A 27,798-nucleotide genomic window follows, 5' to 3' on the forward strand; every position below is an offset into this window, starting at 1 on the left:
TGTGTATCGAGCCTGAATAATGATGAAGGGGATTATTTATGGAGCAAACTTGGGTTATTTGTTACCAGCCATAACACGGTATTAGTTACGTGTTTCATTATTAATTAATTTTGCCGTTTTTATGAGAAAATATATGCTTAGAATAACAAGATGTAGTAGTAAAATGTTAATGCTAACCTAATGGTTACCTGGTGGTAGGGTGTTGTGCAAGAACATTTGGGTAAGTTTGGCCGAAAAGGAGGTTGACATATAGTCAAACTCTTTAATGACGTTTGTATGCAAACAAAATTGGAATTTAATAAAAAAAAATTAGAGAATAAAATTTAAAAGTAGAATGAGACATCTATCACCATCATTCGAATTGGAAACAAATCAAATTTATATACAAAAATCAATAAATAAGAATTGTTTTTGTCTTTGTATAATAAATATAATACATAAATTAATGAGGAATAAAAAATAAAAATAATTTATTTCATTCAAAGTAGTATACTTGTTTATACATCGTTGGGTACCCCCTTTTCAGTACATCAATACCTGTAGTAGGAGGCCCCGCTCTTCCCTTATACAATCAGAGGTAAGTACTACAAGACAACAGTTACAAAATATACTATACTTTATATAATAACTTGCTCATCATATCATATCATAACAATAAAATTTAAATAATGACAATCATGGTAATATAATAACAATTTTTATTTAAAATGTGTATTATTATAACTGTATTAATATCTGAGGCGTAAGGCTTATGCGTGTGTTTGGGAGTGTGTTGGCTTATGCATGTGAGCAGTGTTTATCGGTGAGTGTGTGTGTGTTTGTGTGTGTGTATAAGCGACTGTATGAATGCGTGTGTTTGTGTTTGCCTTTTCCGATGTTTATTCACAGCGTGTTAGGTGATGTATTCAAGCAAGGATTCTATTTCTTTATAATAACGTTTTAAGAACCAGTCTGTCAAGGCTTTTTTGCAATCATAGTATGTACTGGAATATATGTCCACTTCCTGGTTTATTTTATTAAACAAATAAATAGATTGTCTTGAGTATTGTTTTGAGGCAAATTTACTTTTGATAGATTCATAATATGGTACCGTGTACTTCCTGCGTTTATTTGTTGATGGAGGTAAATATTTCAAGCTTTTATGGAGCCTTAATACTGTTGCTACTATATAAAGTTTTCTTACCGTAAGTAGACCACTTATCTCGTACAGTGTAGTGGTAGGGAATCTATATGGTTTGCTGTACATCACCCTTATCAAACATCTTTGAGCTCTTTCCAGTTCAAGGAATCTAGTCTTAGCTGCTCCACCTCATACAGGAATGCAGTAGCCCAAGGTCAAGTGTGAATACCAAGATAATCTGTGGTCAACCATAACACCAAGGTATTTTACACTAGCAACTTTATTTATTTGAGGACAGTCACAATCAGACTCAAGGTCGTCAGGGCATTTATGAATCTTTATCATAAAATCAGATTTTGGTTGAGTGCTGCTAACTTTCGTAAAGCAAATGTAATTTGTTTTAGAGATGTTCAAAGTCAATAAGTTTTCATTTAGTCACTTTGCAAATTTTTTAAGTCCTAATTCCGCTGTTTTCTTCAAAGAAGACCAAATGTCTGCCACGAATACGATGGCAGTATTATCTGCAATCGTATTTGACCTTAATATCATCAATATCGCAACCAATATTATTAGAAAAATTTAAGAATAACTATATTAACTTTTCCTTAGACTCATCGTGCACTTTTGGAACATTTTTAATTTCGATGCTGGTTTTACGGTTTTTATGCTGCAATTCTTTTATTTTGTCTTCTAAAAGTGTAATGTAATCTTTATCCTTTCTAGTTTGTATTTCTAATTGCTCGATTTTTTTCTTCAACTCTTCATTTTGAGATGCAAGGAAATCAACCGTGTTTTGAATATCGCTGTTTGCGGTCTATATTTTCATTAGTGTAGATTGAATTTTCTTTATGTTCTCCTTTTGTGCGGCCATCATATTTGATATCATTAGTTCCATCCTGTCCCGAAAATTTTCGAAATCGTGGACACATTCGTTCTCTCTGCCTCGTTTATTTCGTTAAGCAACATAATTAGGCGGCGTACGATCCATTTGTTTGTAGGTATATGGCTTAGCTGGAGATTTGTTAGAAGTATTCATAGAAATACCCGCAAATAAAAATGTATTTACTTGTGTCGAATGTATTACAAAAATTACGATTTGACGTCACCTGTACGTTTGGTGTAACGGTCAGCAACACACATCCGAATTCACGCCGACACAGGTTCAAAACCTCGAAATTTAACTTAAGTTTTTATATTTAAATTTTAAAATTTCACGCAAAACTCAATACAGTGAACACGTCCGAACGCTTCAGCGGTCCAGGGGGAAGGGGAATATCTTATGAATGAAGTATATTATTTTATACAGCCCGAAACAAAGGTGCATAAAAAACATACAAAACAAACATATTAGCTATCTACCGTTAAACATCAACATTTTGTATTGGTCGGTTTCAGGTGAATGAGCGAATGTAAATACAAAAATGTCTCCCATGTTCCACGAAACAATACAATGTTAATCATTTAATCACCTAACCGATATGACGAATGCAGACAATTGTACTCTATGCTTTGAATAATAGATCATGGATTGTAATTAATCACCTAACTGCTCACGTGTGCTTCCCCCGTATCTATCATTTCACATTCGCGTTGAAACACGGCCTATTGAAAACGATAATATAATACGAGGAGGGATGTGAGCGTAATTATTGATATGTTAATAAGTAGTGATGCAACGATTACGAACATTCGACGAATAGTAAATATTTTCATCACGAATATTATAAACAAACTCTCCAAGGAAAAACTGGCCAAGGATTTTTTTCATTAGGGCCATCTACATTCGCCTCAGAAAGATATTATTTATTTAGGGAAAAGTAAAAACCCAAAAATAAATCGCCTTGTCAGCAGTAAATTTTAGTTGTAAGAAGAACACTTGTTAAATTATTCGTAATGATTTTTGTAGTTGCCAGTTAGTAGGTTTGATAATCGTATTCGTTAAAGTATTATTCGTTGCATCACTATTAATAAGTGGTTAAATTTCTCAATGCATGAACTTGTTAATGTGAAAATTCGTTACGGTATCATTTTACAGATTAAAATTTCAATTTCGTTTATTGTGTTCGTATTATATATTGTTAAATTAATAGTTTGGGCCTGTTATTTGTATAAAATACCTGTAAATTATAATAAATTAAAAAACGTGGAGGTCATGCTCATTGAATTCCACTCCATGTCATAAAATTCCATTGAGCTTCTTGTTCGTTGTTCTAGGTAGAATCTACATTCAGAATGTTTGGCTTATTGAGCCTAAAATAAAGGAACAAGGTACAGTTCATGTTTGTTTCCAAAGCTGGTAGCGCACTGGCTATGTAAGGAATGGTTAATCTTTCTTACAGCGCCAATGTCTATGGGCAGACTCTGGACCATCATCAGAAGGCCCATTTGCTCGAGCATGATCATGAGCAAAGATCGTGTAATTGAGCTAAAAGATAACTGATTTTTGATTTTAATTACGCGTTGTGATTACAAGTTACGCATTCAATTTTACTTGCGTATGCTGATTATGAATATGTTTGGTATATGAGTACAATTTTAAGTTATAGTCTGATTTGATCCTACATTTCACTTATTGCATTGCGTATACATTGATGGTAGTCCAGTGAATAAACACAAAATAAAGACCGAACTTCGGAAAAATTAGGGAATGCTGGAATTTTGTATGAACCTTCCTTTTGTGGTTCTAAACAAAAACCCAAAAGTCAAAAAAGGAAAAAATAAAAACTCGAAACCGCTTGGTTTTCCGAGAAAAAGTGTCTCACGACTCACGAGATAATCGTGAAAAATTGTTTGTCGCGACCTTTGACCCTGGATAACTTTCTTAGCGGCACATGGATCAATGGGGACTTTTGGATTTTTGTTTAGAACCACAAAAGGAAGATTCATCCAAAAATCTAGCTTTCCCCTAATTTTTCCGAAGTGCAATGTCTTTAGTCAAAGTCAAAAATCTTTATTCAATATAGAAGTGTTTACACTTGCTTATTGATAATCAAAAATCTACCACCGATTCGGAATTTAACACCTCGTACCTGAGAAGAACCGGCGAAAGAAACTCAGCGGGATACTTTTTTTTTTTTTCATTTTGCATTTACAATAATAATTATATTTTTGTTATTTGAAACAGCCTGGAGGCGATCATTTCATTCCCAAGGTGTGCAGTCAACTAAAAAGTTATTAGTGTTGTAATATCCTTTAGCACACAAACACTCTTCAGCGATTCTTTTGAATTTTATAATTGAATCATTTTGAACGTTTTCTGGGATCCTGTTGTAAAACGTATACATTGCCCCAAAAAAGAGTTACTAACCCTGTGTAATCGGGTACTTGGAGTAACAAGTTTATTCTTGTTCCTAGTGTTAATAGAATGTACGTCACAATTTCTGGAAAAATCATTTATGTTTTTGCGTACATACATAACATAACATTATCAAAAACAAATTGACAAACGACAGTCATTATTTTAATTTCTTTAAATTTACCTCTTAACGAACAACTTTATTCATTGGACTATGCACTATGATTCAAAAAAATAAAATAAATGACTCCTAATGAAATAGCTTAAGCTACTGTTGTAACACCATTTAAAAAAAACAGTCGAGTCTGCAGTTGCAATTTAAAGGTCACGGTCAAATGTTATTGTCTGTAACGTATTTTTTATTTAACATGTTTGTTTTACGTAATGCGTTTGAAACTGTACATTACACGAATATCAGTTATCGTCTAAGATAAAAAATAAACATATACGTTGATCGTTTATTTATTTATACTATTCGAATACCTAAGCGGTCAATTTCCTCAGTAAATACAAAACTATTGATAGAATAACTTAGGAATGTTTTGAACAGGCCTTCATACTAAAGAATGTTTTGTTCCGTTTGTTGAATTGAAAAGGTTAACTTGTAATTTATCTGTCATATCAAGTAACACCTTTAGCGTCTTTAATATTAAATGGTTTTCTTATCATTTATAACAACGAGAAGTTGATAGATTTGTAATTTAACTAGTTACTAGTATTGCATAGTGTATTGTATAGGTTTCTTGTTTTGTATTACAGTACTCGATGTAGAGGTTGTCCCAAAATTTAAATAATTTTAAATCATGTAATGTGGCCACATTATAAACATAACTAAGTCAATTTGTTAAGTTATAATATATTTATAAGCAGCTTAATTCATGTTTATAATTATAATATACGTTAGAAGTACTTTCTCGTATTTTACATTACCTTGGTCAGCGGTGAAGGAAAAACCGTGAAGAAACCTGTAATATGTCGGATGAAATTCTGCCACATGAGTACCAACCGGTATTGAAGCAGCGTCGCAACGTAGTGGAATAAGTTCCAAACTTTCTCCTTAGTGAAAAGGCTGTTCTATTACTATTGAGCTATCATACTGTTATGTTGTTTGTATGCTTAAATTTTATTTTTCTCAAGAAAGAGTTTATGATGGTGCCATTTGCAACTGTATCTATTTTAAGTCTAGTATAGATATAGCGCTTGTTAGATTTATTTATAAAGCTATTAATTGCTAATCTAGGAACACGGTGACAAATTATAATTGGAAAATAGTCTTTATTGTAAACGAAATAAGGTTTATAAAATCTTATATTTGAATCCTTGCAACTCTTGCACACATGATGTGAGTTGTGAGTTTTGTAACACATGTTACGTTAGTTTGTATATTAACTGACAAAAGATTTATAATACCGGGGATATTTTATATAGACATGAATTGTATAGATTGAAACGACTAAATAAGTAGAATATAGCGCTTGGATATTTCAATCTTTATTCATTTTATTTTGTAAGTTTAAAAATTATGACGAAATATGAATTTAATGTTGGCAGGACTGCTTTTAAGTACCACCCGATTATTACTTTAGTGCTTAGTTACATTAACACGTGTAATTATTGTTTGTTTGTGTTGGAGCCAGTGTCACATCTTTAGGAACGTCACATATTTTATTCGTTTCAATCTTTGGCGCCGCATACAAGGTGTAAGAACTATTTAAGTTCGGAGAACCGCGACTAAAGCAAACTCTTACCTCATAAATTATACAAAATAATGTTCTTAAAATAGGAAAATTCTGTGTTATTGTTTAAAGAATAAGTAAGTCAATGACGCAAGGGATGTCACAATATCTTAGTTTCAATGGAAACGTTTAACCATTTAAGAATTGTTTGAAGTGACATAACCTACAAGTTTTACATGATGAAGTTATTGAAGTACTTTAGGAATCTGTTACTTAAGTTTAGCAGTCAAATTGTAAAAAGATATAAACATCCTTAAAATTCACTAGTTTCACACAATTAATACATTTATTTTAATTAAAAGTCATTAACACTATCAAAATAAACGTATAATCACCTTGCATAACATACAATGTCATAAAAATATGAAAAGATAAATATATTATTTAAAGAGCCAGATGAATTGATACAAATAATTTAGGACTTTAAGTTCTGAACTAGAACTTGGTTTGCAGTGGTTCCATAAATACAAAATCGCGACTTGTTATCTCTGCATTGTCGAAGATACGAACACCGATCATTCTATGCAATACGTCCAAGTTTACAGTACGGTTTTACTGCCCTACAAAGACATACAACAAAGGTACGTGTAGCCAGCGTACAGTATGCCAAGTCAGACAGTAAATTGACAATACAAATAAATTTTCACATTCATTCAAGTCATTGCATTTGACCAACCCATATTATGATTTGAAAGTTATGTAATGGTTTTAGTATTTGACCAAATTATATCGGTACTATCCTTTTTTATCGCCTATCAGAATTATGTTTGGAAAAATTGGTCGAACGCGATATTTAATACATTTTGTTAAAATAGTGATGCTGTCATTTTTTAAAGTACACCATTATTTTCGAAATTCACTCTTCCTACTTTTTTGAAGTAGACTTGAGCTTGTACACATTTGTATCAAAATAAAATTGATTGTTACAGCTTTGAATTGAGTGTTACGGCATTACTGGTTATGAATTTAGTTTTCTAGCTAGAAGAACCGGTAATTCTTTTTCTCAAATGAAATAGATCGGTATCTGTATAGAATTAATGTTATATTTTCTGTATGGAAAGTAACGAATACTAATTTTACGTTTGATCTAGTTTATATATTCTGGTATTATGTAATGAACCTCATCTACTTTTGTTTTTTTTCGGCCAAGTTTAATTTCTCTGTATTTTTTCTCTTAAAACACCTTTAAACTTAACAATTTCACTTAAAATTATTCATACTTATATATTTTTAAAATGCATACTATATCTTGCTGTAAAATATTGAATAAAATATTCAAAGAAAATTAAAATTATACGGTAATAATTGTATTCAGTAACACGGGTGTTTGTAATCGGTTAGAGGCATCTCGACCAATTACAAGGTTTTAGCAATTTTACGCTTCAACCGATGCTAAATTAATTAAGAACAATACATAGATATAATAATTGTCTAGACAGCGTAAAAAAATAATAATAATTCAACATTAGTATGAAATTTAAAATTGTTATGATTTCTATATGTATTTTAATTCCAAACACTAAGTTCTTATAAAATTACTAACTTTAAAAATATTTAATAAGAATTTTGGGTTTCGATTAAATAATTCTTTATGATATTGTACCATTTGTTATCAAATCGTTTTAATATCAATATTATATTCAATAACAGATCTTTGAATATAACTACGTAGACTTAGTTATAAAAATTTGTATCGCTTCGGCGTACGTGTCGTTTATTTCAACTTCAAAATGTCTTTTTTATGTATAAAATACTTAATAGCTTTAACTGACCTTGAAATATGAGTCAAGCAAGAAGTTAACACGAGACATTGAGAGACTCCAAATGTGAATTTCAAAATCCAACCTAACCAACAATACCAAATGTTTGAGCCCGTCCGGGTAGGTACTACACACTCGTCATATACAAACATATATTCTACCGCCAAGCAACTATTATAAATATTTAGTATTGTTGTGTTCCGGTTTGAAGGGTAAGTAACCCGTGTTACTACAATATATAATATCTTAGTTCCCAAGGTCGGTGATGTAAGGAATGGTTAAAATTCCTTGTTAAAATATTTTGGTGGTGATCACTTACCATCAGGCCTATTTGTCCATCTGCCTATCTATGTTCTAAAAAAATATCCATAGTTAATAAAAACAATAAGAATATCTTCTTAAATGTATGTTAAAAAAGAAAAACAAAACACAATAGTTTGTTAAAATGTAGTCTCATCTTTATGCCGTGTGCTTGTTTGTAGATTGTTAAGTCTACATAAAGCGTCTCGCCGATAGAGTGAAGAGCCCTGTTATTATTAATTATGCAGTATCATTGGAACACTAATGCTGTAATATGTATTCATAGCTTGCCTTCATTAGTCAGTCAGGGTCCCAAAGGTGGCAGGTAAAACTGATACAAATTTAATCAGTCAGGTAAAGAAAGTAACCTTGAATGTTTTCTCTTCGCTTAAATATTTAATGGTGTTAAGTAATTAAATTCTGTTCTCGTTTCTAATAAGTTCTGAAATAAATATTCTAAATAGGTTGCATTAATTGATTAAAAGATCAAAATTTGATGTTATGTTTAAATTTTATTTTATTTTATTTTTAACAATTATGAATATTTTACATTTATTCCACGAATTTTACGACTATTTTTTGTTTACTATACCTTGGTATGAATTTTGTTATTTACACAGTATATAGAAATATATATTTAGTATTATATGTGTAAACTTATCATAAATGATGAATTTATATATCTATTTCACTTTTTTAATTATATCTTACGTTAGACAATTAGGAAATAGATTGTTTTAATATAAATATACCAAATACCAATTAATTACAGTCTAAAATAACGTACGTATTATAATTATATATGTATTAAATTAAATATAATAATTTCTTGAAATAATATACGATACAAAAATAATGCAATTAAAATTGTTTATTTTCTCACTTCTCATTTTAAATCAATATTAATTATTTAAAAAAAATGTAAAAACTTTTTTATTTATCAATCGAATTCTTACAACGGTTAAAAACTTGTATCCATCCAAAGAATACATTAATATAAACTGGTGAAAGTCGCAAGAATAAGTGCGCTTACCAAAAATAAATTGTTTTTGTACATGGCTGTATCGAGATTGTATTTATTGAGAGTTAATCTTGAAAATATTGATTCGAAATAAAAGACAAAAAGAAAATAGGTTTTATATAAAATATAGTTTAAATTTTCGAATCAATAATTTGAATATTTTAAATAGTTTGTTACTAGAATTTCTATCGCAGTAGATAAATTTTACTTTCATCGGGAGGTTAGCAAGCTATTCGTATAATGTCCAGCTCGTTTAGTCGACCTTTTTGCTCTAGAGTCACGGATGCCTATAAAAGGCTACGTCCAGATAAAATTATTCCATATAATGCATCCTCATCCCTTTGAAAAGGAAAGTTGTATAACGTTTTTTTGTAATCGTTTCCCTTTTAAGGATAGTGAGTTTTATTTCAAAATCCGAGGGAGAGACCATCGACAGTACCATCAAAGGGTTGGACCGACTTCGTGCGCGCTTTTATGTTTCTTTCACATCGCCTGCTGTACAATGTTGTTAAAATCACGACTGCTTACTTTCAGACCATTTGTGATGAAAACAAATCATTGGGAACAATTGCTGTCGTAATACACTTTGACACGTTGGAATAAGTCACAAATTTCAATAACACAGAAACTTTTTTATTTGTGTTAATTCATTCGATGTTAAAGATATGGAGATGGTACCGCTGATACCGCTTAGTTTACATACAATTGTATGTGTGTTTCATACCTATTCATTTTGCAACATATTTTATAAAATTTTTGTTTCGTTTATTTTTCTTTTGTGATACGGTGACGCTATATTTATGAATTTGTTGTTATTTACTTGAACGATTACTACGTATTTTGAAGCAATACAAACAAAAGTTGACCATTATATTTTTATTATTGATAATTTTATATTTTATATTTTTAATCCAAAATTACGTATATTACGTATATTTTAAACCGTAAAAGTATTACATAATTAAAAATAAAATGTCAGATATATTAGAAAGAGATAAGTTTTATTTGAAAGAAAGGTGAATTCCCATTAGCTCTATTCAAAATAATTATTTAGGCGTCCTCAATAAGAAATTCAAAATGCATTCGGCTGCGCAAGTTCAAATTGAACTCGTCCTGCAGGGCGCGTACGCACGTTCCTCGAGCCAGTGCGCCGGCGCCGACGTTTCCGATCGGACGATTGGATAGTGCGATTGTGAATTGCGAAAATACCGCAAACTTAATACGTATTTAAGCTTGGTACCGCTCGAGTGACCAGCCATACAAGTGCACCTTTCTTAGCCCACATATAAGATTAAAGGATTTTTTATTGAGTGAAATGTGAAGTAGGTAACTCATGGATCTTATTGGCTTTTGTTACACTATTACGGTGACATTTAGAATTAAACTCGCAATGTACTTCTGGTTTGCTTAATTGAAGTTCATTGACCTATGTATTTTTTTCTATATTTACAAGGAATCGATCGTGATTAATTAATAGCAGTTATTAACAGTGAATTAGTTATGAATCATTTTAACTTCTGTTTAACTTGTCAAACAAAAATGATCTAATCGACACCCACTAAAGATTATCGTAATTTCGTCATTTTCTAATAACTATTTAAAAATAAAAAACGAACCAATACTTAGTTATTATATTTTAAACATATTTCCGATATGGATAATAAATGTGTTCATATTTCTCTGCGTATTTAAATATATGAAGACAGTGTTCCGTATAACAATGGGTCGCAAAGTTCAGGTGTGCAATTATTTCGCGATGATACTCTGTCTTGACAAGTCCTCGGTTTATGAGCATGACATTCCTTGGCTGGCTGCCATGATGTTCAATGTTGGCGGTCTTTTACACAATAATATATACATATATACAATACTAATGCATAATCATTTTTATATCTAACCAACTTTAACGGCTTTTGGATATTATATGACGACCTATAAAGAAACAATTTAATATGCGTAATAGAACTGTATTTTCTTTTTTTAATTTAGTTTGTTATAATTATTTGTTACTTGTATTTAATACATTGAAGATAAAAAAGGTTTTGTATATATTATACGTTACTACTTATGTAATTTCATAATAAAATTTCAACTGAAACAATAATAAGCTATCAAGAATTATATTAAATTATTATTCATTTACCAAAATCGTGCAACAAGTAATAAACATATATTTTAATTAAATTATATTAATTACGCTACGTTTTAAAACATATTTTTATCTGTCAGTTCTTTGACTTCGCTAAGCAAATATTGAACATTTTGTATTGACTGCAAAATCTATTGTTACAAACAAAACTGATACATGTATGTTTACAGAGGTGTATTTATTTTGTGTCAGCGCTATTCGTACCTATAAAGTTACTACTTGTGTACAAGATAACAAACTTAGAACAATATACATACCAACATATTTAACAGTTGAACGAAAATATTCGAAACCGAAATATTTATTTGTAAATTGTTAGGAATATAATTTAATTAATATCAGAATTATATACTCATATTAATAACTAATAAATACTTTACAAAATGTCGTACGAAAATCTTCAACAATTAAAATTATAATTATGATAATTTTAAACATTGGCCGTATAATCTGACCCTTTAAATACGTATTAAAAACAAGAGAATTTAAATTTAGAATTAAATTCGAATGTATTCAGACTTAAGTTTACGTTTTTACGTCAAGTTTAAAAAATAACATATAGAGGATGAGCTATGACCTAAGAATTAAATGTCATCGCTTGTATCAAATCGTCGTTGCCTTTTAGGGAAACCAATAAATACCAGTGAGTAAATGACTAAGCCATATAAGAAACGGAGTTCTTATATGTATATGTAATTTGTCCTCGAACTTGAGGCCTACAACTTTATACATAATCTTATAGTTGTTTTCGGATCCCATAGAATCTAAACTACATTGAGTTGTTGACGGAATTCGATCATTTAAAAAAAATGTACTAAAATTTATAAAATGTACATATTAAAGTTTGCAGATATCCTAAAATGATATTAAAGGACAAAGTTGTGTTTTTAATGATTACCTTTATTAATTAAATTGAATTATCAACAAAGCGTTATTAATACTTAATGTAACCAACAACATTAAATTAATATTTTTCAGATAATATTCTTATAGTAACGGGACGGGACATTATCTACATGTTGAATATTTATGAAGAGATTAATTTACGAAGCTACATTATTTCTTTTATAAGACTGCCGGTCATATTTGTATGTTGGTTCTGCTCAGCGAGGTTGTTGAGGTACCTTAGCTGTATATTCAACTGTAATGCTTGTTAACTGATTTGATTTGAAAATAAACTCGGAATAGTATTCGAATCATCGAAATTCAAGCCAGGAAATAATAAAATAGTTTGTTTTCATCTTTAATGCCTGGCGATTTAACAAACACACATAGTTATAGTAAGTATATTGTTGATAAATGTTTTCTAAATTCTACACTTAGGTCGAAGGAAATGACATTAACGGGAAACTGTCGCAGATAAAACACGACGATCTCTAGATATTGTAGCTTATAAACTATAATCGACGTAGACGTTGTCTCGCAATTATCTCAGCCAGATCCGAGATAAAGTTATCCGTTAACAGTAAACGACCCGTGCTATAATCACGCTCGGCCAATTTTATGGCACATTTTAAGAATTGTTTTATATTTAATTTATAGCCTCGATATATCTCTTTTATTAAATATTATTTAAAAAAAGTAAAATAGCTTGTAAATTTCACGATAGTTTATTTCATCGGTGGAGTAGCGAGATGGAATAACGTTGGAATAAGAGATTTTCATTTGACATGATATGTTTCTAATTTATTCAACATAAATTAAACACGTGAAACTTAAGTGTTGCTTAATTTGAACCCGCAACCATCTAACCACTAAGATACACGTGTTGCGATCACTGCCAAATTGACTTAATAAAAATGATTGCGTCAGTTTAATCACATAATTATAATTATAAATGAACCAATTTTATAATGTAGTTCGTAGCTATAAATTCAATCGTATCGTAACTTATGATATCAATAAAGTCTATAATTCATATAAATCATAATTACAAAATATGTCTTAGATAAATTACTCGCGACAACATTAAGCAATATTTAAGTGCTTATAATAAAATTATATGTTCTAATATTATAATGTTATGTGTTAATTCTTAATATAACAATAATATTAGTACAACCCCCTTCTCTTACTACAAGGCAAAATCCTGTTTTCTGTAAAGGAAAGTCGTTGGAGTTCATTTCACTACGTTCCTGCATTGTAGGTTTAACGATGTTTAAGAATGTGCTATCGAATAGTTATAGCATAACTACCTAAATGGTCAAGATAAATTACATAAATATATTATTACATTTTGGTATAATTATCGATCATCTACAAGAGCTTTGGTATATTTTTATCCTAACTCTTTATTCTAGAAAACTAACTTTATTTTATGTGTAGTAAAATAATTTTAATATGACTTATTCAATACAAGTTGTCGTCCGCGGCTTCGCCTGCTTCTACGAGGTTTATCGTAAGGTGTTATGCATAAAAAAGTAACCTATGTCCTTCCTTGGAGTTTAGGCTTGCTTCACACCAAATTTCAATAATTTTATGTTCAGTGGTTTGGCTTTGAATGATCAACAGAGTTATAGACATACACATTTACGATAGCATTTATAATATTAGTGTAGATTACAACAAAATTAAATATTAAACCTTTATTAACAACAAAATTAACTATTAAATTTTATCAACCGAGTGAGCTGAATTGTTACACATCCCTTTTCATCAATATATTTATTAATGAGAACTGATAAAGCCGGACATAGAAAACAATGTTGCTATTTTTCTATAGATGGTTTATCAGTGTTATCCATTTTCAAAAAAAAAAAATACAAACATTAAAAAATTATTATATTATATTAATCATATTAATATAAATAGTATTTATATTTAAAAAAATTGTATTTTTAAACTTTACACCAAATGGATACAAGAATTTCTACCAGGTAATAGGTTCGATTTTATCTATTATTATTATAGTATCCACCGTGACTCAAAGACAGACGAACTAACTGAGCACCGAATGCTCTCAATTAATATCGCTTTTTTCTCTATTAAAATTCAAATGAACATGTTGTTTGTTTTGTAAAATCTGTTTTTAAAGTGAGTTTTGAAAACTGTTCTAATGTTACAAATTAAAATAATCCATTGATAGTTTAATAAAAACGTTATAACATGTTATTATATTTCGAAAAATGATACACCAATCAGACAGATTTCGTTTGAGATTTGTTTGTAAGTGGTTCGTTGAATAAACACTTGAGGCTATTTTTATTGAAAGTAATGGCCAAATTGCAATAAAATTTATACCAGCCTTGAGCTATATGCGTTTTATAACGTTGCTATTTCTATGTAACAGTTTATTTTCATTGAATTATATAGTACTGAAATCTGGTCAACAAGACCAGTTTTGTCACTGGTATTTTTTTATCAATACAATGGCAGTCTTTGCTTTTAACATCGTCAGTGAATGTTTTTTTTTAATTAGTAGTATTTATTCTGATACATAGGATGTACGCTTGATGGCGTTTGCCGCTTTGTTTCCACTGGCTTTCACTTTAATTGTATATATTAAGTAACGTTACTATTACTGGTTGATTTTTTGTACTTCCGATCGATGTAAGAAATTTTTAACATTTTTACTGCAATTATATTTGACGGTATATATATTTTGGCGCGTTCTGATAAAAGATGAGAGTGATTTTTTAAATTGATTTATTTAAAAGATAATAAAATATTGGAATATTATAATAATACTGTTCATCTATACTAATATTATAAATGTGAAAGTAACTCTGTCTGTCTGTCTGACTATCGCTCTTTCATTCCAAACCAATGAACCGAATTTGATGAAATTTGGTAAGAAGCAAACTTAATCTCCAAGGAAGGACATAGGCTACTTTTTTGCCTAACACGTGATAACCAACTACTAAAACGCGACCGAAGCCGCAGGCGATAACTAGTATAAAATATATGAATGAAGGGTATTAAAAATTGTGTTTTTATTTGCTACTGAGCATGAAAGAAACTGTAAATGCAAATTTAACATACTATAAGCAGCTATTAGCTTGCCTTGCAGTGCTTTTGCCTGAATTTAGACTTCAATTAAGATAGAAAAATTAACAAATTGTATAGCTTCTATATTTCATATTTAGTTTTTTGATGAAATGATTTTAATGACGCAGGAAACAGTGTATTGGCCAAGTTATTATTTCAATGCACATTACATCGTTACGTGTGGGAGTGTAACATAATTCACTGTATCCCGTTGTTAGAAGGGATAGTATGGTGGTGGTCACTCTGCCGTGACGTTCTTCCATTTAGTTTATGTGTTACTGTCCGTGGTAAAACAAATGCCTATACGATTTTGTTAAATATAATTGCATATAATTATTAGGACAGCTATGAACATCGGACTAGATTATTAAAGGTTTTTATTTTTTTTTCGTTAGTTTTAGACAAAAGTTCTTGTAATTGTGCAAACATTTAATACGTATGAAATAGTGTCAGTGTAACACCAGTGAGTGTTTGTTATGTGATAAATTTAAAGAGTTTGTGATAGTGAAACGATGTTAATAACGAAGTATACTGCGATACTTCTGGAAAGTTCTAGAAGTGCTGAAGCAAGGAACGCTGTATCGAGATCTAATCGAGGTGTCGCTGATGCCGATTGGTCATCCTCGTTGGATAGCGTTCCAAATCGAAGACGACAATGGAGACGTCGGCACGTGGCACACAGGTTTGTTTTACTCGTAATTAAATTAAACTTAGGCACTCTGAGAACAGAGTTAGCAGTGTTTGTGAATTGAAAAAAAATCTATGCTACTTCAATATTTTGTTATTGTAAGTTTTAAAAGTTACTATTATTATTATTTTTTATATTAATAATTACATTATATATTTTTTCCGTACGTTTGAATTACTATATACTATCTAATCTAATATAATATATACTATATACAAAACAATATTTTAAGGGAAAAAAATACTGTAAATGTTTGTATTTCGGTTCAGTAGTTTCGGAGAACTGTAAGACGTTTAATAGGGCGCATAAAAAAGCACAGGGCATGCGACCAGTGAGTCATCACTCCGCTTGATCCGCAAGATCCGCTTGGCACGTTTTTATTATTTTGTTTGTGTCACTGTTTAAAAAACGGTATAATGCTTTAATTGTACCTGCACAAAGCCGACGTTAAGCTCCTATAAAACACTTCGCACTAAGTGCGATAATTTAATTATTAATTTTATGGATGTAATTTGTTACTCTTACCTGCTTCGTCGGTCGATTGTCGTCTAGGTTGTAAGGTCGTATATTCCCAAGTCCTTGGTTCAATCCCCTGACCCAGTCAATAAAAGGTTATTGAGTTAATTTCTCAAGAAGTCCAGAATTTAAGAGTTTGTTATTGTTCACACTTCCGTGACCCTAAAAGCACGTGAAGCCTCTGATTCCGTTCCTGAACATTTTCTTGTCTTGTATCTTCTCTTCGTCTTTTGTTTTCTTGCTTTGCTATTCCACCAGACTATGAGTTAAGGAATAGAGTACTTATGCATTTTCATAATATGTGTTGCGCAGTTTGCTAGTTTCCAGAAATCGGCTAGAAGAAATATTTTATTAATAATATTGTAATATTTACTCGTAATATGTGTTCAATATTGTTTACAAAATAGCAATTTATCTGAAATGATATATTGAAGGCCGAACAGTCACCACACGATGGACATAATCAGTTTGTACTCCTAATGCAATACTCGTAATTTGCTAAACCAGTAAAATCGTGACCGCAACAGGTGCGACTGTCGAAATATCGTGTAAATCAGTATCGAGTTTCTTACTTTTACAGTTGTTAAATTTAGTACGATGGATAAACTAACAGTATTAGTAAAAAAGATTTTTCCGAAATACAATAACGCAAAAGTCTGTGAATCCTTTCAATATTTTATTTCTCCCTGTAATTTCGATTCGGCTATCTACGTTCTCATCGTGTTATGATATAAGCCCAATCTAAGTAAGCTAGCAAAATAGTTATAAATGTTATTGCGCAATATTCACATTCGTATCTCTAGTGCACTGCCCAAGTTACACAAACTCTCCGCTTTTGTTCCCAAAAATTTCACCATGACACTAATTTTTCGACATCCAACTTAGATAGCTAATGTTACATTTTCAAGAATATCTACGAATCACTTCTTATATCATCATGTGTTTTATATACTTTTAAATAACTGATTTTGTTCATGCACTATTCGTTTGTTTGCAGGATTTTAACCTAGTATTACGTTTTCGTTGTAACGCAACAACTTTTAAGAATACCAATGTTATGACAACTAGATATAGCGACTGGACTTATCAACAAAGCTGTTCATTCATGACATACATTACCATCAAATCAACATTTTTCCTATTGTCTTCCGTGTTCATTTTAAACGTTTGAATAAACAATTACGACGCATTAGAGATTCATCGGATGCATCCATGCTTTAAAGAGTAGCAGAATCGAATACTATAATTGCATTTTTATTAGTATCAATTGTGGTGGCCTGTTTGCTTAGTTACTGATTTGTACTCGAGTGTTTCGACCCGCATTAAACATTAATTTAGCATGACAAGAAACCTTAAAATTTTACGAACGGTTTCTTTGATGCTTTGTAAGTGACTTTCAAGTAAATATCTTCAAATGTTATTCACACAGATGTGATAAGTTTACGTTAATGACAATTTTGTAATGTGTTTTGAAATTTGTTCACATAATGTTAAGTGACAAATTATATGTATACGGTATATGTGTGTGTGCGTGCGTGCGTGTGTGTGCATACTCATACAACCACTTCATGGATTTTTGTTTTTTTATGATGTAAGTGGTCACCACTGCCCATAGACAATGGTGCTGTACGAAATATTAACCATTCCATACATGGCCAATACGCCACCAAACTTGGGAACTAAGATGATATGTCCCTTGTGCCTGTAGTAACACTGACTTACGCATCTTTCAAAGAGGAACACAACAATACTGCTGTTAGGTTAGGATATTATAGAATATTTCATGAGTCGGTGGTCTTACCCAGACGTAGAAGCACAAAGCCCTACCACCAAGTATGTCTATTTCTAATATGAAAAAAAAAAACTTGAGAAAAGAACAAGGATCGTTCACCTCAGTCTCGCCTACGGCATAAATTGGTCACATCCTCAATCATTCACGTACATTCGTCTCAATGTATTTTAAAATCTGATTGTTCTGTTCTATCAATTAAATTTATCACATATCTAGAAAATTATTATATTTGATAATAAATTTTATTAATGTTATAAGATAATTTATGATTAACATCAATAATATTCAACACCTTTTGTTTGGATGCCATAACAAAGAAAATAGAACATTTAAGACAAAAGTTCTTTATTATAAACAATACAAGTATTGCTGTTTGGTGGTAGAATGCGCGATGGGGGGGTGGTGCGCATACGCAGAGTTGGATCAAGATATTCTAATAATGTGATAAGATTTATATAATAAATATCACAGCTTTAATAACAAAAATAAATAACAGCTCGTAATAGTACATAATATATACTTAGGTACATGTGTGATGTATGTTACATAAGTCAATGGTATAAGAGCTACAATTTTGTTGCGATGCCTGTCAATTACGACATTACAATTGAAATTTAAAAAAAATGCTTGACGATGAAACATTTTTAATCTACTGAAATAACAAAAAAGAAGAATCTTAGATAAAGAAAAGGCAGGTGAGCAAATGGACCACCTGATTTTAAGTGGTCACCACCGCCCATAGACATTGGCGCTGTAAGAAATAATAACCTTTCTTTACATCGCCAATGCACCAGAAATCTTGGGAGGTAAGATGTTACTTGCCTATAATTTCACTGACTCAGACACCCTTCAAACCCGGCAAACACCAATACTTGTGTTATTGTGTTTACTTGGCAAACTTGCACAGAGCCCTATTACCGAGTTAAAATAAAAACATATTTGTTTATAAATAAACCTATTCGTAAGGAACATATATTTTTGTATACTTATATTCTTTCAAGCTTTTCCTACATAACTATCCTAAAATTATATCCAAAAATATTTTAAGCAAATGACTTGGAATTCGAAATTTAAAAGTAAATATTGTTGTAACGGAATTAGGAATGCACGTAACATACTTTAAAACTAGATTATAGTTTACGACTAATACCCGCAGTGATTAGACGAGCACAGGAGTCCGTAACGTAAGAGGGTCAATCACTATCATTTTACTAGCAAACCGGTCACGCACGGCGCTTTTTGCCAACTTCGCAACTTGGCAAAGTTAACAATTATGTTATATAAATGCAACATGCATTTTAAAATACACTGAAGGTTATATAACATTTATAAATAAAGTATTGTTTCGTATAAATATACATCAACGTTTATTATACCAAGGAGTTAAGTTTTATGTGAAATATTGTTCTGAAAGTTTTTTTTTTCTTTTAACATAGGTACTTCTATTAGTTTAACCTTTATGTATCTATGTAACGGAATCTTTCAACGTTATTTTAATCATTTCGGTACACTGAACAACCGCCACCATCTTGATATTGCACACGTTCTAATGACCGATGATATTACCAACAATAATTTAATATTTTGTCCTAGTAACCTGGCTAGGATCGAAAGGTTAAGAGACAAAAATAAAATGGACTGGTATTACAGGTTGTATACGTACCATCATAGTGTCGGTAAATGTTATTACTTCTCGTTTTTTTATTACAATATCGTTCGAGTGGCGTTCAATGACACTGGTTACAGAAAACAGTGATACGATAAAACAAAAAAAAAAAAATCCTAGATAGTTCTTTCATTCACAAAAATTCCATGTTGTATTACACTAATTTATTCAATACTAAAGTATTGTACAATAAAAAATACACACTAAATGTAATCTACCAGAAAACGTAGGGCACAAAATGCACAACTCTTGTACAACATATCATCATCATCCTTCTGCCCTTATCTCAATTTTACTTGGGGTCGGCGCAGCATGTCTTCTTCTTCCATACTTCTTTGTCAGACGTCATCTCACTAGTAACATTCTTTCTAACCATATCGTCTTTCACACAATCCATCCATCGTTTCTTGGGTCGTCCCCTACCTATATATCCATCCACATCCATTTTCAAAACCTTTCTCACAACATGGTCCTCATTCTTCTTTTTGTAATTTTTTTTTATCTCATTTCCTCATTCAACTCTTGTACAACATATGAATACAAAAAATAAATAGAACTTGCTCATACTTACATTAAAATAATTTACTAACATACACATAAAAATAAATATATATAAATTCATTCCGTATTTTGTAGGAAGCACTTACACATTGTATATAAACCCTCTTATCTGTTTCGAAATGTAATGATGTCATACATACTCGTAAGTCACCGTTTTTTACCGTACACAGTGCGAAATCTGTCTTTGCAACTTGATAAAGCATAAAGAGAATTTATAAAAAATATATATTCTTTACCATATACGGCTGAAGGTTGTCAGTCTCTTTACATATTATTGAAAAGTACGTAAACGTAAAAAAGTAAAGAACATAGATACCAATATATGAAGGTTATCTCACAAAGTTTTTCTTCGTCGAGCACGAGAGAAATTGTAAACACAAATACCAAAATTCTCTAGTTCTAGCCACTGCAAAGCAAAAAGGCAATTATTTATCACACATTATTAAACATAATTTAGTTTATTAAAAATAAAATATAATCAAAGTAATATAATCTTCTAAATCCCAATAAGCATTGATTTCAACCGTTTCAAGGAAACACGAATCAATTTTGATTGCGTACGTGTTTGATAATTTATTCGCGGCGACTCTTTCAATTGCCTCATTATTTAATTTGTAATGTCGGGCAATAAACTCTGTATTGTGTTACATACGTCACTATCTAATCATAGTGGAATTATAAGGAAAACAGCAATCAATGACGACGACCTTGTAGTACTATTTATTACCGTATTTACTTGGAGTAAGAGTAAATTCATTTAACTGTATTCAAGAAACATAAAATTATATGTTGAATTTGATATAATTCAAATGGTTTATGAAAGCACCAAAAACCTGTGTATATGACCACATATTAGCCGTTTCTGAAAGAAAGAGTCACTATAAAAAAAAAACAATAAAATGACCCTACGGTAAGTAAATTGTCAAAATAAAAATCGTTCTGAGTTTATTTAAATTTCGAATAAAATATATTTAAAAAAAAGAAAAATATTTACAGATATGTATGGTGATGTAATATTTGTTCGACATCCCATATCAAATGATGATTCAATATTCGTTTTAATTGGTAACTCTCATACACGCTCCAGTCTTTGCCTTTAATCATATGTCCATTTACTTCCTATACATCTAGTTAACCTCTGCTATGGTATGAACTATCCTATAAGGTTAACAAGGAAGTTTTGAGATAAGCATAATTAACTATTGTATGAGAAACTGCGTTGCGATAAAACCTTTTTAGTTTCGAGCGCTGAAACAGACTATTTTATGGTTTCATTTTTATTATAGCTTATTTGAAAAATATGTGGGTAAATGACCTTTGTACTGTACTAGTCGTCGCTTGCGGCTTCGCTTGAGTTTAAGTTTATAGACTCCTATAACACTATGATTATGTTACTCATTTGTGAAAAGTAGTGATGTCTGCGTTTCGGTTCTTCTCAGTAGTTACAACACTGAACCGGCGATAACATTACTAATAATAATTTGATCCTGTAATATGACGTGTGTTTAAGGCGATTATTTTATTAACAATAATAGCCTAAACTACCCTAAAAATATAAATTTTAAATATAGAGATATTTACTAGCACTAAACATAGCAGTTATAGACTCATCATACAATTTTACAGATATAATTTTATAAGAGTATATAATAGATAATACCTGGTAGATCTAACTCGACTGACATAAAGAACGTCGAGCCATTTTAATGTATGCACAACAAATGTAATTAATATTAAGTGCACGTCGTCAGGAATATAGTGATTTTCATTTACTCGACGGCCTATCAATACTGCTATTACTATCCTTGATATTATTTAATGACTATGCTTTTACCATCCAGTTTATGAAGTCCCCTCGGTCAGACTGCGGTGTTTATATAGCCCAAGTTCTGTCCGCACTCCATTAAAACTTTTCGAAACTATACGTTTAAACTGTTTTTACGGGCTAAGGATCGTTTCGCTTCAAAACTCTGACCTAAGTTATATATCTAGTTATCGAGAAAGTTACGGTTGTTAGTGAAATAATTAGGACTTAGTTGGTTTTTTAATGAACTACTCATTATTGAAAAACCAGTATCACCAGTAAGTTATTACGGTGAATGTATATAATTAATATTAACTACCTTTCTCGTGGTTGCAAACGATGCAATTTTAAATATTACATGCTACCCATCCTGACTTTGCACGGGTCTTACACAAAACGTTTATATTGAAGGACACATACAAAGTTTTTTTTTTTTTTTATGAATTATTCGCGATATAGGCTAAAATAAAACAGCCAAGTTTCATTACAATCGGACAAATGGTTATGAAATATGTACATCGAAATACACATGAATTTCTACTTATTGAAATATTATATTATATTTATAAATAAAAAAAAATATTATAATATAATATTATATTTCGGGTTTTTAGCGTTCATATCTTTTTATTATTTTATTCCGACGTAGCGACAGAGTAGCACCTGGCGCGATCACGAGCTTATTGAGAGTTCTTCGCAACCTCAGACATTGGTGATTGGAGATTCCTTCATCTACCCCCCATTACACTTTTGTTATATTTATATCTATTATAATGCATTGAACTCACTGCAGTAACACAATTAGAACTCGTGATCATTTATCTCTTTTGTAAATAAATTAAAAGTAAAAAACGTTTCTAGAAAAAAGCTTTCGTATATAGAATCGTGTTTATGGTGTTGTGCGTTGACAAGTTCATCCATGTGGAGCCGATCCTGGGTTTGTAACCATAAAAATGTATTTTCATTGGAACTGTATCAAGACGCAATATCTCAACTTCATTGTATAAGAGCAACTGATACTAATTCAGCTTGCAAGATTTGGCTTAAATATTGCATGTCAAATAAAAGCTTGTAAAAAATACAATAAACGTCACATCAAAAACTTAATACTTATTTGAGGTATTTAATATTACATAAAATATAGTAAAATATAGTGGCGAGATAGTTTCTTATAAATCTAAAACAATCGATTTAGGTAGGGACTAAGGGAAGAGTGTGATGTTTACATACGAAAAAGCATATGAAAGTTTGTCTATGATCTATAAAGTAATCAAAAACGAAATGCAATTTGTGGAAAAGTGTAAATAGTAACTTAGAACAAATATTAATCCTGCTAAACTGCTAAAGTTTTCCCATATATCATACAACGTGATGTATTTTAATCCTTATGGCTATTGCGATAAGAACTACTTGGTAGATGTACTTGAGAGAATGACGCAACTTTGATGATATGACCAAAGTTTGTTAATACACATGTTTAAAGAGACTTATTATATTTGATCCTTAATTTAGGGCTTAGACTAACACTTTGCTTATTAAAGAAAGGAGAAAATATTTTGAAATCCCATAAGTGATAATGATATTTATTAAAAACTTAATTCTTAATTAATACTACATAATCGTATCGATAAAAATATTTATTTATTTATTTAAAGGGACGTTCTTTTTTTCTGTTACTACGAATCCAATAAACATGTCAATACAATCGTAACATTATAATAACAGCAATAAACAATCAGTGGCTAAATTATATGGTTGCTGATTCCGAGTTCTAAACTTCGTCCCCGTGTCAGGTAAATAATGGGTTTTTCAATAGTAGTAGTATTCTGAAGTTAGAAAGTTGGCTGTGTTGCACTCAACTGTCTTGGATTATATTGAAGAGTGCATTGTATTAGTGAACAGTCGCACTATAACATTCATATTTCCGGCACAGTTGGCTAATCTTTGTAGATGGATAGAAATATTAAGAGGACGAGAATATTTCATTTTTAATACACAAAACCTTTACAAATAACCTGTATTATTTTAAGAGAGCCGAGATGGCCCAGTGGTTAGAAGGCGTCTGTCTTAACCGATGTTTGCGGGTTCAAACCCAGGCAAGCACCACTGAATTTTCATGCGCTTAATTTGTGTTTATAATTCACCTTGTGACGGAAAACATCGTGAGAAACCTGCATGTGTCTAATTTCAACGAAATTCTGCCACATGTGTATCCACTAACCCGCATTGGAGCAGCGTGGTGGAATATGCTCCAAACCTTCTCCTCAAAGGGAGAAGAGGCCTTAGCCCACCAGTGGGAAATTTACAGGCTGTTAATGTTGTTGTTTTTGAAGATATAAATTTATGGCTTTGATTATAATATAGGTACCGGACGCGTCGAAAAAAATTGTGACTAACAGATGGCTCCTAAGTACACGCACACTAATAAAGTAGTATGAGTTTTGGCAAGTGTCAAACGTAGTTGTCATGCACCAAGATAGTAAAGTTGGCTAGTTTACTTTAGTTCTTTTGTAGTGTGACACTCTTATCTAGATAAATAATAATACAAGATTGATGGTTTTGAGTAAATATTGATATACTCAATTATTGTGTATACAAATTATATTGTCTCTTTAGACGTTGTGGAATAATGCTTTTAGCTTTATACCTTTTGTACTAAAAAATGTTTTTAAAGTTACGCAATAAATTTTTAAATAAATATCACAATATTAATGAAGAAAGCAAAATATTAATGTTGCGGCAATTTACTGACGAAACCTTGCGTATTTATGAGAATTGTATATCATATTATATATCCACTAATTTTAGGTCAATTGTTATTTAAAGTCGATAAATATCCGTAAATGGTGTTTCATTCCAAAGACAGTTAATTTAAAAATATATAAGTAACAGTTTTTAACATTGATAATGTTCTTATAATTATTGCCTTAGTATTATATAATTGTATACATGGTATATTTCATGTTGATACGTAGTATTTCCCAAAGGATTCAAGATTTGTTTTCTAACGAATATCTATGTATTAATAGGCAATGCGAAACGAAATTTCAATATTTTTTCCTCTATTTGTCAACCGTTTTTTTTTTTAATTTATATTTTGTATAAAAGTAGAAGGAAAATGTTCGAATCATACAAAATACAATATATTATCTTCAAACTTTGCAGTATTGTTTATGGTCTGATTTTTACAATAATATAAACGAGTACATAGCACATATTCAAATAAAAATATTGTTGAATTTGTATTTAATTCATTTTCCAACTTGGGTCATTTTGATTTGCCAACATTTATTACGTTTATGTTCCACACACTGATAATAACTGTACAGGCTTCTTCAAAAGTCGTATTTTATTATGAAGTTGTGTGTTCATGACCGTTCGAGTGGGCATCGTTTATGAAGATACAATTTTCTTCCAAATACATTTACTTATATCGTGTAAATATCCCATATCTTGATTTAAAATATAATCAGACATAAAATACCATATTTAACTGAAATTAGTGTAATTTGCGCTTTATTTGTAACACACCGACAGATCCAGAAACACTCCCAGCAAATGCGCTTGCGCAGTTTCGTCTACACATACTTAATAAATTCTCCTGACCGAATTTCGACCTACTCAGTTACGCAGGTAATATTATCATGAACAAGTTTTTGGGTCAACTCATGTGTACTGTTTGCATATATTTTTCGTTACAATCCTACAGGACGGCTATCTGACGTTATCGAAAATAAATCAGTTGCATGACTGGGCTTTACTTTTCTAACTGCTGCTATTGAGATTTGACGCTTAATCTTTGCATTCCTGGAAACAAAAAATTGGGAAAATTCTGTCAACGTCAGGATTTCCTACGACGTTTTGTTTCATCGCTGATGATTCGCGAGGTGAATTATTTATATTATTTGGCTGGGAAATACCTAATAAAATATTTTAGAATGTAAATTAAATAAATAATGTATGTATAAATTAATGTTTAATTATTACTTGCAACCAGAAGTTTGTATGCAACCACTGAGAAAAATTATCACGGCAAATTAATCTTTGAGTATCATATGAAACCTTGAAAATGCACAAATTCAGGTCAAGACCTCTCCGATAATACTAAATTCAACAAAAAAAATTAATAAAAACGCTGAGGACAAATATTTATACGTCGTGTGATATTACGGAAACTATGCTCTATGCATTACGGTTTCATCCGTTCATTGTAACCGAATTAACTTTACATATGCATCATATTTTGCGGTAAATGAAAGGAATTTATATTAAGGTGATGAATTCAATGCAATTATGCGGATGTTAATTTTGTTGATGTATATACTCGAAAATTCTGATCTTCATGAGAATTTTTGTGGTCTTCATGTATTCATATATTTAACGTAGATGCATTTTTGTCGTGTATAATCGTATGTTGTATGATCTTTATCTTATTTTTTTGTTTTAAATTTAATAGATTGTATAATTTTTATATTTAATCCGTTGTTTTTTTTTAAAACAGGGTTTGAATAATACATAATGTACCGCTTTATTATTCACATAAATATTATAAATAAGTAGTTAACGGTAATTACGTTAATTTTTAGCGATACTTATACGATGTGTAATTTTTATTTTTATTGTTAAAATATCAAATTAGAAAACAAAAAGACGGATGGAGCGCGCGGAACATAACAGTGAAGCCACAAAAGCAAATACATCATCAAAAGCGAATACAAATTCCCAGTTATGCGAACGACACGTATTTGTTCCGCCGTCTATCTCTGTATTATTTTATAATCTGAAGTTAAAATATACATAGCTAATAAGGAATGTCTGGATGGAAGCAATCGTATAACACACAAGTTAAAACTATAACGAAAAGTAGTTTCATTCGACTTAAAACTTTGTTCAATTTGAATAAGAATTTTGTTTTGAATTTTTAACGCCACCGTAGCTTTGACAATTATGTAAAAACTAATTATGTTTTATTTGCTTACCTTACACTAAAATATATAAGCTTTATAAACACTTGAACGTGTATATCTTTGCTTTGTTTTAAACTCAGTCTATATAAGTAAATGATATAAACAGTAGCTCAGACGCACAGCTGGCAGGACATGGCGCAAGTGAAGGCACCCACGCGTTATGATGTCGGAATAAACTCTGATGAAATAAATGACAATTGATGCTAAATGTATTCAAATAACTTATTATATCCTTGTACGTGATATATTGTGGATAAATTACTAGCTCGTTATGTTAAAATAATGTTAGCATAGCGTTAATAAAACTATTTAAAGTTTTTGTTTCGTGCATAACCTACGTCTTTATCGAATATCTAATGAGTTCATATTTCCTGTAATAAATAGACATAATAACATAACATAATCAGCCTGTAAATTTCCCACTGCTGGGCTAAGG

At 30.7% G+C, this 27,798-nt stretch overlaps 1 protein-coding gene across 2 annotated transcripts in view; it reads left to right on the forward strand.

Moving 5' to 3' along the window:
- Positions 1-27,798, forward strand: part of Spri (sprint) — a 216,654-nt gene that overhangs the window by 53,444 nt on the left and 135,412 nt on the right. The window contains exons 1-2 of one of the 2 annotated variants that reach the window (XM_026638884.2): positions 10,385-10,558; positions 15,764-16,050. The exons of the other annotated variant lie outside the window; for it this stretch is intronic. Coding sequence (XP_026494669.1) covers positions 15,881-16,050 — 170 coding nt within the window. The 5' untranslated portion in view covers positions 10,385-10,558; positions 15,764-15,880. Of the gene's footprint in view, positions 1-10,384; positions 10,559-15,763; positions 16,051-27,798 lie in introns of those variants that run through there. 2 annotated transcript variants of the gene reach the window in all.

The sequence above is a fragment of the Vanessa tameamea genome, chromosome 15 (genome assembly GCF_037043105.1).
Source record: "Vanessa tameamea isolate UH-Manoa-2023 chromosome 15, ilVanTame1 primary haplotype, whole genome shotgun sequence".
NCBI lineage: Eukaryota > Metazoa > Arthropoda > Insecta > Lepidoptera > Nymphalidae > Vanessa > Vanessa tameamea.